A 14,743-nucleotide genomic window follows, 5' to 3' on the forward strand; every position below is an offset into this window, starting at 1 on the left:
GCGACTCGCAAATTGCATGTGTGGTTTAGTATTATTGCAAGCAAGGGACTCCCCCTCCCAGCCTTTACTTACATCATGATACACATGCAGTCCCAGAAGAGGTACGACAGGCGCAGTGAATACTAATTATCTAAAAACTAAAGTTACGGCAATGGAAAGAGTATGTTAACTAACATAAAGATGGCGACATTTTGTAGGTAAGAGAAATTGAGCCTGAGAGGTCATGTGCCTCGTGAAAGCGATCGTAAATCTGAGGAAAATGCCCATGGTCAGGATTGTAGTTGTCTGGAAACTGGTTGCAGAATGTCATGATGATCCTTGTACACAGAGGAAAAGCTTCTCAAGAAACTTACTTACTTACTTACTTAGTCAGTCACCGTTTGCGGTGAAATGCGGTAATAGTGAACTTTTTCAAATGTCAATATCTATGCATGTGAACATTTTTATAATGTCATAACATATATACATGCACAAGAAGAGCTGCTGCATCTATCAGGGTAGTTAGTTTCCAGATCTGATGCTCCCCTGCAGAGATAGAATAGTTTAAACATAGGTGAAAATATGTCAAATTGTTAAAATTGCTACAAAAGTGGTGCCAATCCTAGTTAAAGCCTACCGGCTTTAACAATAGCAACACGAGGATTTCTCATGTTATATCTGTTTTATATCACGACGACCATTACCACATTCTGTTCAGTCCCTGCCGTGTTATGTAATAGATATAACATGAGACCGAGTGTTGTATGGAATATACAGGCACAAGCCCGAAGGCTACGACCGTGTAATATAAATAATATAACACGGCAGGGACTTGTATAACTATTATAACACCCTAGTAACCTTGACAACGGGATATAAATAAAGTATATACATGGCATGGTATAGATGTTTCCCTCATACTTCACACTTGGCAAGAGAGACATGCACATGGAAAATACTCAATAGAGGACATTGTGGTTTAGTTGCCAGTATAGCAAATTATGTATAGAATGAAAATGAATTTGTATAATAATGAGATTCAAGGTAAAGATCTATACAGAAAGAAATGGATATTGCAAAAGCAAACACACACACACACACACAGTGACTATGAGTTGGTCTTCATAGCTATAAGTCCTCTCATAATGTCAAAAGAGTTGCCATCAGGTTGCAAGCTCAGCTCCTGTCTATCCTCTCTCCTCCGCACCAGTAGGTAGCCATACTGATCGATACCAGTGATAACAGCTTCAGCATGACCGTAGTTACTCAGCCGAACCACAGAGCCACTATAGTGTATGTGTGTGTGTGGGGGGGGGGGGGGGGGGGGCGTAAATAGTGGCTTTAGTAGATTTGATGCATGTACATAAGAGTTCAGAGACTGTGTCCGACCCTCTACACCAGGCTGACATAAGGTACAGCTTGTATCACATAATAACAGGTTGTAAATAGACTTCAGCTATAATTATAGGGACATGAGATTGCAACCTATTAACCATGAATTAATATGATGACCCTGTGCAACTTGTAACAATCAAGTGTATCACACGATAGATGTTGGAGAAAAACGCAAGGCCTTGATTCGATGGATTTCGACTATTCACAAAACTAGTATCTAAACACATTATTGGAAAGGTATTTTCGAGATCTACAGATGGCATCAATTAGTTTTGAAATTGGACAAAGAGAACTAAAGTTATAGGCTCTCAAAGATAGCTATCAAACAGGCTGAATGTTGGTGAAAAACGCAAGGCTATAGCCTTTGCTTTTGATGGATTTTGACTTTTCACAAAAGTAGTATATAAACACATTATTGGAAAGGTATTTTCGAGATCTACAGAATGCATCAATTAGTTTTGAAATTGGACAAAGAGAACTAAAGTTATAGGCTCTCAAAGATAGCTACCAAACAGGCTGAATGTTGGTGAAAAACGCAAGGCTATAGCCTTTGCTTTTGATGGATTTCGACTATTCACAAAACTAGTATCTAAACACATCATTGGAAAGGTATTTTCGAGATCTACAGAATGCATCAATTAGTTTTGAAATTGGACAAAGAGAACTAAAGTTATAGGCTCTCAAAGATAGCTATCAAACAGGCTGAATGTTGGTGAAAAACGCAAGGCTATAGCCTTTGCTTTTGATGGATTTCGACTATTCACAAAACTAGTATCTAAACACATCATTGGAAAGATATTTTCGAGAGCTACAGAATGCATTAATTAGTTTTGAAATTGGACAAAGAGAACTCAAGTACATGTATAGTATAATTGTGTGTGTGTGGGGGGGGGGGAGGGGGGGGGATAGCTTTGCTAGATTTGATACATGTACATACATAGAGTTCAGAGATAAATAAAGAGCAATGTTTAACTCTCAAATTTGCGACGTAGCAACATTTCTCATTTTCAGCACATGACCATAGGCTATAATCCATGGTCCCGTCTAGTGTAGCATCTTCCAACAGCCATAAAACTTGAGTTCTGGTGACCCGATTTCAATAATTTTTTGATATTCTGAAAGCTTAAAAGGAGCTCTTTCAATTGCAATGTTTAACTCTCAAATTTGAGACGTAGCAACATTTCTCATTTTCAGCACATGACCATAGGCTATAATCCATGGTCCCGTCTAGTGTAGCATCTTCCAACAGCCATAAAACTTGAGTTCTGGTGACCCGATTTCAATAATTTTTGATATTCTGAAAGCTTAAAAGGAGCTCTTTCAATTGCAATGTTTAACTCTCAAATTTGCGACGTAGTAACATTTCTCATTTTCAGCACATGACCATAGGCTATAATCCATGGTCCCGTCTAGTGTAGCATCTTCCAACAGCTATAACTTGAGTTCTGGTGACCCGATTTCAATCATTTTTGATATTCTGAAAGCTTAAAAGGAGCTCTTTCAAATGCTATGTTTAACTCTCAAATTTGTGACGTAGCAAAATTTCTCATTTTCAGCACATGACCATAGGCTATAATCCATAGTCCCGTCTAGTGTAGCATCTTCCAACAGCTATAACTTGAGTTCTGGTGACCCGATTTCAATAATTTTTTGATATTCTGAAAGCTTAAAAGGAGCTCTTTCAATTGCTATGTTTAACTCTCAAATTCGCGACGTAGCAAAATTTCTCATTTTTAGCACATGACCCTAGGCTATAATCCATGGTCCCGTCTAGTGTAGCATCTTCCAACAATTATAACTTGAGTTCTGGTGACCCGATTTCAATAATTTTTTGATATTCTGAAAGCTTAAAAGGAGCTCTTTCAATTGCTATGTTTAACTCTCAAATTTGTGACGTAGCAAAATTTCTCATTTTCAGCACATGACCGTGGGCTATAATCCATGGTCCTGTCTGGTGTAGCATCTTCCAACAGCCATAACTTGAGTTCTGGTGACCCGATTTCAATAATTTTTTGATATTCTGAAAGCTTAAAAGGAGCTCTTTCAAATGCTATGTTTAACTCTCAAATTTGCGACGTAGCAAAATTTCTCATTTTCAGCTCACATGACCGTGGGCTATAATTCATGTCACACACACACACACACGCACGCACGCACGCACGCACGCACACACACACAGAGGGAGAGAGAGAAGAAAGCTTTACAGCAGGAGCTTATGAGAAAGGTTGGTTATACTGACAGTAAAGCTTGTCAATTCAGTATTAGGTACATGCGAGGTATGCACATACATCACCATTATTTCCTGCTCACCATTTTGGTTTCCATGTTTTTATGGGTAGCTTGAGGCTCTGCTTCATCAGATAACCACACAGCGACTTGGGAGCATCCTGTAACACATACACACGACCAATGAACACACTGTGTTTGAATGATAACCATCCCCTATAGGCCTAGCTATAAATGTATGTATATCTTGTTGCTTGTGTGAACGTGTGTGATGTGATATTATTTATTGAATGTGTACATGATTTAAATATACTTACAGAGCTTGTAGGCTTTGTGGGGGGTACCATATTCTCTGCAGGGGGTGTAGGGGTGGTTGCCTCATCCCCCTGTGCAGACTGCTTATTCTTGTCTTGTTGAGGGCTCTCAGTATTCATGACACCGCTCTTGTGGGGCACTCAGTGATGGAGGTAAGGCTCAGGCTGTCATGCTCAAGACTAGGCAGAAGTATAGTAAGATGGGTAGCTAGCTAGCTTACTGCACAGTGTTGTACTGTACGTAATAGCTAGTGGTAATGATCGTGCTTGATAGTAGTGTCAATCAACTCCATAAATGGCACAAGGTAAAGATCCATAGAGAGACAAATGAATAATTATTGCAATACAAATGCACAGTAAGAAAGGGGGAGGACCTCGGGATGGCAACAAGAGGTTGAGCTAGCTTGGAATTTCTCAAGAGATTGTTGCATTGCAAGGCAGGTTTCCTCCAAGTGGGAACTCATAGCTTGAGACAGAATGGAGGCACTCACCTCGCTGACGAGAGGTCTGGACTGGACTAGAGGAGGTGCTCTATTACAGTACTGGGTAATACATTCATGTAGTGTGCAATCTCATGGGTGAAACTATGGTGAAACCTCCTTAGCCTAGTCTTTATTTACCACCTCGATACAAACCCTATAGCTCATGTCAGTGTAGTGAACTTTATGCGACTATGCGTACAAAGCCACTATTTACGCCCCCCCCCCCCACACACACACACTATAGTGGCTCTGTGGTTCGGCTGTGTATAACTACAGAGCTACTCTGAACTCTTTTGACATTATGAGAGGGCTTGTACACTATTAGGTATATGAAGAGTAACTCATAGTCACCGTGTGTGTTGTTCGTATTGCAATATCCATTTCTTTCTCTATAATTTTCTACATATATTATACATGACTAAACCACAATGTCACTACACTGGCTATACTAGTCTATATTTAGTCTATATATTTTCCATGTCCATGTCTCTCTCGCCTGGCCTGATTAGCATCAGTAACTGACGTCCATAATTTTAGCCATGCAAGTCTGCAAGGGGTATATATATATATAGTATGCAATAAATTCAGTGAACAGTACGATTATGTCTATATGTCAGTAACATATTATCAATGCACACACTATAAGACCTATACCTTGCAGCTCAGCCTGCTTGGCCTCTTTCTCTTTCCAACCACTAGGACAGCCGGTCATTATGAAAGGGGGTACACACAAACCTGCGAGTATGTGTGCATGAAGCATTGTATATTATAGAGATCTACATGCATGCATGCATGTATACTTAATATAATTATATAGTATCTATATAGCCAGGGTTACACACGCTATAAGGCTATAAGGCTATAAGACGTATATATACTGGCTTGCAGCGAGGCCTGGGCCTCCGAATAGTATAGGAAGGGAAAACAAGGCCTTTTAGCAACAGTTACTGTGGCATGTGAGTATATAGCACCTACCACCAGCAGGTGCTCCAGTCACAATAGTTGCAATGGCAACAATGCAAAAGAGCACACAAAGAGTCTTCATGATGAATAGATCAGAGTCTATGGTTTTTTAGAATGGCTGGATATATGTGAATAGCTGACCTATAGATTTAGCATGCAGTCCTTATTTATATACTACACAAAATTCCATGCCCGTGGTTTAATTTCTCATAATGATTAACATGATTATAATTAAATCCAAGTCTCTACGTATACACGGTACTTGCTAAACTATAATTTTTCTAAGCATCTCTATAGTTTGATTTCGCTATAATTTAAGGCTACAGTTGTTCTCAATCAAGTTCGGTCATGCAGCTTTCAAATTTCAATATGGGCATTGTGGTCCACTGAAATTTTCAACAGCCAAATAGACTAGCTTTCCACCTACAATCTTGTAGAAGATGTCGGCTTGCATTATTTGGCTACCACCCTCGCCAATCGGAATAGACACTCTTTCTTGTGTAGCTCCACTGTAGTCTTGCGTCCCCTGAAAGAGTCGAGCACTTGTACCACGCCTACAAAGTCCACCTGCATGTGTGAGTAAAGATGGTGAGTACGTACATGCATGAATAAATAGGGATTCCTAATACATAATACTTATGGATAGCTGGATGTACTATTAAGCCCATACTCCTGCACATTATAGATCTATATATGCATGATAAATTATGTATAATTGGCACACATGCATAACAATATTTAGCTAAGAGCTTTAAGTTACCAATGTCACAGAGATCTACGAAGGTGTCGTAAGCTTTCCTCAGTGTAACTCGTGTGCATGTTGCCCAGCTACCAGGATGTTTCACACAGGACACCTCAATGTCAAATTGATTCCCATATTGCTGCAACTTGTGTAGCGAAGGGTTAATTGAGAGAAAGTCTTGATGACACCCGATTGTCCTGAACCCACTGCTTTGTAGGCTAACATCATCTTTACCCTCGACCATAGCTAGAGCTTCAAAGAATGTCATCAGCTTCGCGACAGCTTCTTCATGTGTGCCTGAAGCATTGTATATTATCAATGCACACACTATAAGACCTATACCTTGCAGCTCAGCCTGCTTGGCCTCTTTCTCTTTCCAACCACCACAGCCGGTCATTATGAAAGGGGGTGCACACAAACCTGCGAGTATGTGTGCATGAAGCATTGTATATTATCAATGCACACACTATAAGACCTATACCTTGCAGCTTCGCGACAGCTTCTTCATTGTATGGAGCTCCTTTTAGCTGAGCTGGCTGGGCTGCCAGAACAATGACAATCGCCACGAAAACTGCGAGTATCTTCATGTTGAATTTGAGAAGGCACTTGGCTATATAGTTGATCAATGAGAGTTGAATGAGATTTTGGTAACTCAGCAGCCAAAAACTCTCCTTATATAAAAATAGGGGTATTAATTAAGGCAGCACCTTTAGGGATGCTCCAGACCTGCTAATGTTACCTTTCTCATTGCTGTATAGAGAAACTACTCACATTCGTTGCAGTGAATAAATTACGTCATTGGAATGTCATTAACAAAGGGTCTATTGGTTCAAAGAACTGCTGCACTTGTGGTCGATCATAGGCTTCATTGGTGGTGGTTATCAATTCATACTGATTCAGAAAAATACTACTTAAAAGCAACTCAATAAGAACTGCTGCACCTAGTCTAGGCTTAATGCACTGAGACAGACCATCACCACTTCATGAGTAGACTCGTTGATTCTTTCACTGCCGGATGCAGTTAGCTACTGTGATTCAGAACATCCCATAATACATTGCTATAATATTATAGTTACTGATGCACTAACTCAATATACACTGTATACGTGACACCCTGGTTGCCGTTGACGTCCCTCTGGTAATTCCTGGCTCTGCGTAGAGGAATGGTTCATGGGATCTGGTGATACACAATGTCACAAAATATTGTACAAGTGATTTCCAATTAACAAACTTCCTGTCCACTACATGTATTAGCATCGGCCACGAGGATAGAATGATGATAGTCTACAATTATGCTTTAAATTATCAACATCGACTGCGTAAAAAATGCTCCACTTGTGCAAAGTAGTTGGCCGGGTTCCTGTTGAGAACCATGCAGTCGTTCTGTTCCAGAGCAAAATCATCAAAGGATTACATCAATCATTATGTGGTTAGTCTGGCAAATTACACAGAGCAGTCTAAGTGATTGTTAAGTGGTCTGTGGTTTGAGGGAGAACTTGTGAAACCACATAATTAGATTTGGTGCTCCACATGTAGGAGTTGGTAGATTATGCCAGCATAATCTTGAGCATAATAGACCCATGGTGAGAATTATGCTGGCATAATGAGCAGCTTTTAAAGTTTTATGAGAATAATAGGCAGGTTTTGGAAAAACAGGTCAATTATACCGAATCACAAGTTGCCAGCTAGGCCTTATACTGGGTAATTTCCCATACATGAATAAATTATTGGTGGTTAAATATCCCTTGATTTCTGGCTGTAATGTTAAACAGAGTCATGTGTCCGTAATGGCATTGTTGTATTATAGTTTGATGTTACTTGCGCGACATAAATGGATGTGTTGTGCTTGTGGTTTAAATTGAGGAATAATGTGGGTTAATAGGTATTTTGAAAAGAAAAATATGCTGTTATTTTGAGAATAAAAGAATAGCATTGGGCAGTGGCCTGAGCATAATCTACTTCCCGTCTAGAGCATGAGAAGTCGGGAATTTTCTAGAACTAACTTGGAGAGTAGCATTACTTGAGTTTTGAATCCCAATTAATACATGACAATCTTCGTCTCTTAACAAGTGGGAAGTAACTACGCAGAATTGCATGTACTAAAACGATAATGTTTCCTAATGTAACAGCTGCATGTGCAGGTCTAATATAGCTTCCAGGACAAGTGGACAGCATAGCTACCTGCACTCCGTTACCAAAACAATGTGAAATGTTCCATGGAGCTTTTAACATTCCACTTTTGAAATGTTCCATGGAGCTTTTAACATTCCACTTTTGAAATGTTCCATGGAGCTTTTAACATTCCACATTTGATCCTGTGTGGTAGCTATACTGCCCACTCTGTTACCATGACAATGTGAAATGTTCCATGTAGCTTTTAACATTCCACTTTAATTTGATCCTAGCTGTGTGTGTGGTAGCTATACTGCCCACTTGCTCAGGATTCCTACAACTGTTATTGAATTTGACCTCGCATTATTTCAGACGAAGACTCTGACACAAGTTGTCCAGACAAGGTTTAATTAAGGTATAGTAAGTAACAGTGCGTAGCTATTTACTCTGATGAGCCGATGCAAGTGAGCATACAGCTTGGAGACATTTTGTATCTGCACAATTGCCTTGACTGTTAGGAAAATAACAGACACATTAGATCTAATTGTTGTCAATGTACACTATTGAGTTGCAGTGCACTAATACAATCCAGTAAAAAGTTAAACAGCTAGAAATCTAATTATCAGTCTCCACTGGGTGCCAGAATACCATATTATTGTAGTACATGTTTGTTTTAGTTTTGAAATCGGACAATCCTATAGGTAGCCAACGTTCAACAGCAACCACTGCCCCTCCGTGTAATTACATACTCTTTCCATTGCCGTAACTTTAGTTCCACGGATCCAATTTCAATAATTTTCTGATTTTCTGAAAGCTTACAAGGAGATCTTTCAAATGGTACCATCAAAGTTCATATTTGGAATTTGCCAATTCTGGCCTCTGACCATGGATTATAGCCCATGCTCCAAGGGCCGAAAGTGACAAATTATGGTCCCAACCAAAATAGGGATTTAAACACATCATTTGAAAGGTATCTTTCTAAGCTTTCAGAAAATCAGAAAATCAATGAAATTGGATAATCGGAAATAGAGTTATGGTCGTTTGAAATTGGTACCGAAGACGCAAGAAGTGATCTCTGGGCACTTAAAAAATAGCAGACCCATGTAACTCTGGCACCATCTGCCCTCCAACGAAAGGGTTGAACAATTGTCACAATTTGCAAATTATTTGTGTACCACCTTAAAGTGGAATGTTAAAAGCTACATGGAACATTTCACATTGTCATGGTAACAGAGTGGGCAGTATAGCTACCGGCCACACAGGATCAAAAGTGGAATGTTAAAAGCTCCATGGAACATTTCAAAAGTGGAATGTTAAAAGCTCCATGGAACATTTCAAAAGTGGAATGTTAAAAGCTCCATGGAACATTTCACATTGTTTTGGTAACGGAGTGCAGGTAGCTATACTGTCCACTTGTACTGGAAGCTATATTAGACCTGCACATGCAGCTGTTACATTAGGAAACATTATCGTTTTAGTACATGCAGTTCTGTGTAGTTACTTCCCACTTGTTAAGAGACGAAGATTGTCATGTATTAATTGGGATTCAAAACTCAAGTAATGCTACTCTCCAAGTTAGTTCTAGAAAATTCCCGACTTCTCATGCTCTAGACGGGAAGTAGATTATGCTCAGGCCACTGCCCAATGCTATTCAAAATAACAGCATATTTTTCTTTTCAAAATACCTTAATTTGATCCTAGCTGTGTGTGTGGTAGCTATACTGCCCACTTGCTCAGGATTCCTACAACTGTTATTGAATTTGACCTCGCATTATTTCAGACAGCGAAGACTCTGACACAGAATTGGAATTGTCCAGACAAGGTTTAAATAACACATCGAATTTGAATTTTTATATCAAACCCTGTCTGTGGTGTACTTTGCATGTTTCCTAGACATGCTGTGTGAAATAACACTACATGTAACTATACACTAAGCTTTGTGGTGTAATGAATAATTGATGTATAATGGGCAGCTTTTAAACTTATTATAGTTTGATGTTACTTGCGTGACATAAATGGATGTGTTGTGCTTGTGGTTTAAATTGAGGAATCATGTGAGAATAATAGGCATCTTGAAAAGAATAATAGCCTATTATTTTGAGAATAAAAGAATAGCATAATAGGCAGTGGCCTGAGCATAATTTACCAACCCCTATCCACATGTATCTCAGAAGCACTATACTGCATTTCTTGAAACTAGAGATAGGTTATTGTTAAAGCCGGTAGGCTTTAACTAGGATTGGCACCACTTTTGTAGCAATTTTAACAATTTGACATATTTTCACCTATGTTTAAACTATTCTATCTCTGCAGGGGAGCATCAGATCTGGAAACTAACTACCCTGATAGATGCAGCAGCTCTTCTTGTGCATGTATATATGTTATGACATTATAAAAATGTTCACATGCATAGATATTGACATTTGAAAAAGTTCACTATTACCGCATTTCACCGCAAACGGTGACTGACTAAGTAAGTAAGTGAGTAAGTAAGTAAGTAAGTAAGTAAGTAAGTTTCTTGAGAAGCTTTTCCTCTGTGTACAAGGATCATCATGACATTCTGCAACCAGTTTCCAGACAACTACAATCCTGACCATGGGCATTTTCCTCAGATTTACGATCGCTTTCACGAGGCACATGACCTCTCAGGCTCAATTTCTCTTACCTACAAAATGTCGCCATCTTTATGTGATTGTTCGCGCATGTGCAGTAGTATGAAGACCTCATGGCCACTTATTAAATGGGCGTGGCCGTGACAGGACTAGCTTCTAGCTTCTCTAACTAGCTGTACTGTTCTACAGTACAGTCTAGCAGTACATGCAGTAGCTCCTTGCATACAGGTATGTGTACATTCTCAGTACTGGCCAGTGCTTACCATACCTCTCTTGGCTGTTGAACTCTACAGGCAGACATAAAACTTGCTAGTCTAGTATCTATAGACTAGCTACCTCTCTTGTATATTCTGTGATACATAAATGTCATAATCATGAAAAGGACACAGTGTATAGATCTAGTCTACATCAATAACATTTCATTATGCTCATTCCTGTGTAGAGAACTTCCTCCAATTGCTATCTCCTCTTCTTGTACTTCTACTCCTGTACAATAAAAAAAGCATGGGAACAAGCTCCCAAAAACATCTGCAATGTAAAAATTTCTAGGATTGGCCAGGGAAAGCACCAAAAAGTATAGAAACAAGCAAGCAGGAGAAAGCCCTAGTACGTCAATCCGTTAAACAAGCAACAATCCCTTACAATGTCACATGATACAGCTAGTGTTTATACATAGCATGAATTCGCATTGCTACATGCAGTTCCTGAAATCCATCACAATTGAGCATTCAACATACTGAACAATTTGCATCCATTGTTACACTTCTCTTATTTATAATTAGCTAATAATATGTCCCCAAATGATGCATGTGCATGAATGATGTTGCAACGGATTGTTGCTTGTTTAACGGATTGACGTACTAGGGCTTTCTCTAGCCTCGATCCCAGGCCGAGTTTTCGCTTTTATAACGGTTAGGCAAACAACTGGGCCTGGTACTAGTTGTCTGCGCATGCGTCAGTCGTTCGTCAGATTCTGACGAATGGATATTCTCGTTCACTTTCGTGACATTTATATTCGTGTACTATCGTGTACTAGAAGTCAGTTCCCGTTTTATCATTATTGGAATAGATTGGAATGGCTCTTAGCTGAAGCTTCTCTCTTCTCTGAAGCTTATTCTGAAGACTGAACAACAAGGGAAGAGGTATAAAGCTTTGTCAAGCTTGTTAAGGTCAGATATTTTTGTGTGGGCCCTATGGCCGGCTATGCTATCAAGTCTTGTTTATGTTTGGCAAGAATGTAGGTAGACTATAGTTTCATCATTAATATCAGGGGCGTAGGGAGGGGGAGGGCTTTGGGGGCTGGAGCCCCCCCTTTCTCTGCAAAAACTACACTAAGAGCCCCACCTTCTCTGATGAGTCTTCAGCCTGGGAATTACTGGTATAGATTAGTGGCAGACAAACAGCATGTCCAAGAGCTAGCTATACTATACTAGTAACTTTGATTCTTTAGTGCAACTAGCTACGGCTAGCTAGCTAGCTAGCTTTAGCAGTATTATTAATTGAAGCAAGGTGTGGCTATTTTCTTGCACATGCGCAATGAGCCATTAATTAGGGGGTGTGGCTTCCGGTCACCGGAAAATTTCGGCGCTCAGCCCCCCTTTCCTCAAATTCCTGCCTACGCCCCTGAATATGGTGGATCAAGTGAAGAGTGTGAGCTAGAGAACTTGGTGCTGCCATCATCAGCTCGTCGACAATGACACTATAACCGAGAAATTTAATATGTATAGATCTACACGTATTTAAAATGTCTACTTCTCTGTACAGGAGCAATGGCTAATATCCAGCTATCCCAACAGTGCTCCTCTTGGCTATACTAACGGACGAGACTGGACAGTTTGAGGTAAGGGTTTAACCGTCTTTGGTTTCTTTTAATATTGTCCTATACTCACAGACACAGGACTGGAGTATGACCTGCTCATTCGAGCGTTGCTGGGTAGCTCAGAGACATCAAGAGAATCTACGTTTTCTCAAGCAATGAGTTACGAGTTGGGGCCTAGAATCAGAGAAGTCCAGCAGCCTGCTAAATCTTTTTGAAACGTAATTTGAATGAAGTTGCCCTGGGTCACTGTAATTGTGCTGCAGCACAACTGGCAACTCCCCAGGCCTTTGTGAAGCAGCTCCCTATGTGCATCTTTTGTGTACTCACTCTGTGCATTTTCTGTGTACAAATTTCTATTATTGATTTATTAAATATTTTTGCCGACCACAAATATACAATGAAAATTTGACGCATGCGCAGACAACTAGTACCAGGCCCAGTTGTTCGCCTAACCGTTATAAAAGCGAAAACTCGGCCTGGGTTGTTCGCCTAACCGTTATAAAAGCGAAAACTCGGCCTGGGATCGAGGCTAAGTCTGGGTAGGCATTGTGATTCTTTTATGTCTACCAAGAGTGCATGAATGTAGATGTAACATCTACAGTATACATCCTTTTGTTGATTAGAACGAGTTTTTTATATTAACTTTTTCATATTCAGTTCACTTATTAATATGACAGTCAAAAGTAAAAGTGTGAGCAAATTGTAAAAAGCAAAAAATTTCGCCTCGCCGCAAAAGTAAAAGTGTGAGCAAATTTTAAAAGCAAAAAATTTCGCCTCCGGCGAGGCGGGAGGGGGATGCTCCCCCTCCCATACCCACCCTCGTACGGGGCTTTGCCCCTTTCTACTAGCCCCCCCCTTTCATTTTTCCTGGATCCGCCCCTGTTATGAGGAGATACACGGATGGTCCTAGCCTCGACCCCAGGCCGATCCGTCTCCAATTGAACGCTAGGTCGCCTACCTAGGCCTGGTATTGATTGTATTTGGGCGTGATCTGGGCGTGGTTTTTTAATAAATTGACTCTGTGGTATAACAAAAAATGAATCCTCCAACAGTGGTCTTCAACAACAGCCTCTGGGGCAGTATACAGCAGGAAATACTTCCCAGAAGACACTTCTTTGGCAGTGGCAACCAAATCTTTGTCGATTCCTTTATTGCTACTGAGGATGGCAGCAGAAACACCGCTATTGTTTAGACTCCTGACCTGGTCAATCATGAGTCTCATGATGAGAGATACAAGGGGAGAGACAATTAACAAGAACAACACTTTTGTCAACAGGAGGAGCCTTGGTCCTACCTAGCTTGTAGTCCATTAAAAGGGTAGCAACTGATATAGCAGAGAGACTTGCCATACCCCGTTGGGAACCAGATAAACACATCCCTTCCCTCAAACAGGAGCTTGAGAGCCTGGGCCTGTTCTGCCATGAGAGTGAGGCCATCTTGCTTCAAACAAGACAACGCGTTGCATGCCATAGCTAGCTAGCTATAAATTGAGAACATAACACGGAGCTACATTACTGTAACTTTTACGGGAGTAAAATGCCTCTACGTACACCTTTAGTATTACAGAAAAAAAGCAGGAAACAAAATGTGAAGAATCTCTGCTTTTGTTTCCTGTTCCTGCCACGCCCAGATACAATCAATACCAGGCCGTATTTTTTAACTTCATTCTATTAAAGAAAAATCGGCCTGGGACCGAGGCTAGGATGGTCCCAGAGCCACTACTGTACGTAGACTAAACATCACATGAATCACTTCCGTTTCCAATCCCTCCTTTACTCTATCTATGGTCGCATCTAATTGTTCAGAACGGAAGTTATTTAACCACAACCACACCCCTAGAATTCTTCACATAATAATTATAAGCCTCAGGGCACAACATTCATGAAGGAGTAGTGGATGATGCTGAAAGCCTCCTAGAGCTGTACTTAGGAGGCTTTCAGCTCTACTTTACTAAGTAGACTACTATGAGTACATTGGTACCAGGACTCCAGTGAGCAAGCTATAGAAACAGGTGCAGGTGGACGACGAAAACAGATCACCCATTGTTACCAAAATAACATTAAAATTGTTATTACAAATATTGAACATGATTAATTTGT

General features: G+C 40.2%; 2 protein-coding genes and 1 long non-coding RNA gene across 4 annotated transcripts; 1 reads left to right on the forward strand and 2 right to left on the reverse strand.

The window, feature by feature from the left end:
* Positions 1–996: 996 nt before the first annotated feature.
* On the reverse strand, positions 997–4,054 carry LOC135345074 (uncharacterized). Its single transcript, XM_064542425.1, has 3 exons — positions 3,918–4,054; positions 3,685–3,761; positions 997–1,265 (listed from the first exon to the last, which is right to left on the reverse strand). The coding sequence occupies exons 1-3, from the start codon at positions 4,032–4,034 to the stop codon at positions 1,088–1,090; spliced, it is 372 nt and encodes a 123-aa protein (XP_064398495.1). The 5' UTR covers positions 4,035–4,054; the 3' UTR covers positions 997–1,087.
* A 244-nt stretch (positions 4,055–4,298) lies between these two features.
* LOC135345082 (uncharacterized) lies at positions 4,299–13,018 on the forward strand. 2 transcript variants are annotated; one of them, XR_010397635.1, is made up of 5 exons: positions 4,299–4,440; positions 4,641–7,530; positions 10,527–11,994; positions 12,590–12,665; positions 12,717–13,018. It is a non-coding gene; the product is annotated as an uncharacterized LOC135345082 (long non-coding RNA). The 2 variants fall into 2 exon arrangements; XR_010397634.1 differs by having other exon boundaries at positions 4,318–4,460.
* On the reverse strand, positions 5,573–6,721 carry LOC135345067 (uncharacterized). Its single transcript, XM_064542414.1, has 4 exons — positions 6,583–6,721; positions 6,444–6,521; positions 6,120–6,398; positions 5,573–5,926 (listed from the first exon to the last, which is right to left on the reverse strand). The coding sequence occupies exons 1-4, from the start codon at positions 6,686–6,688 to the stop codon at positions 5,724–5,726; spliced, it is 666 nt and encodes a 221-aa protein (XP_064398484.1). The 5' UTR covers positions 6,689–6,721; the 3' UTR covers positions 5,573–5,723.
* Positions 13,019–14,743: the final 1,725 nt, after the last annotated feature.

This window comes from Halichondria panicea, chromosome 1 (genome assembly GCF_963675165.1).
Source record: "Halichondria panicea chromosome 1, odHalPani1.1, whole genome shotgun sequence".
NCBI classification, from domain to species: Eukaryota; Metazoa; Porifera; class Demospongiae; order Suberitida; family Halichondriidae; genus Halichondria; species Halichondria panicea.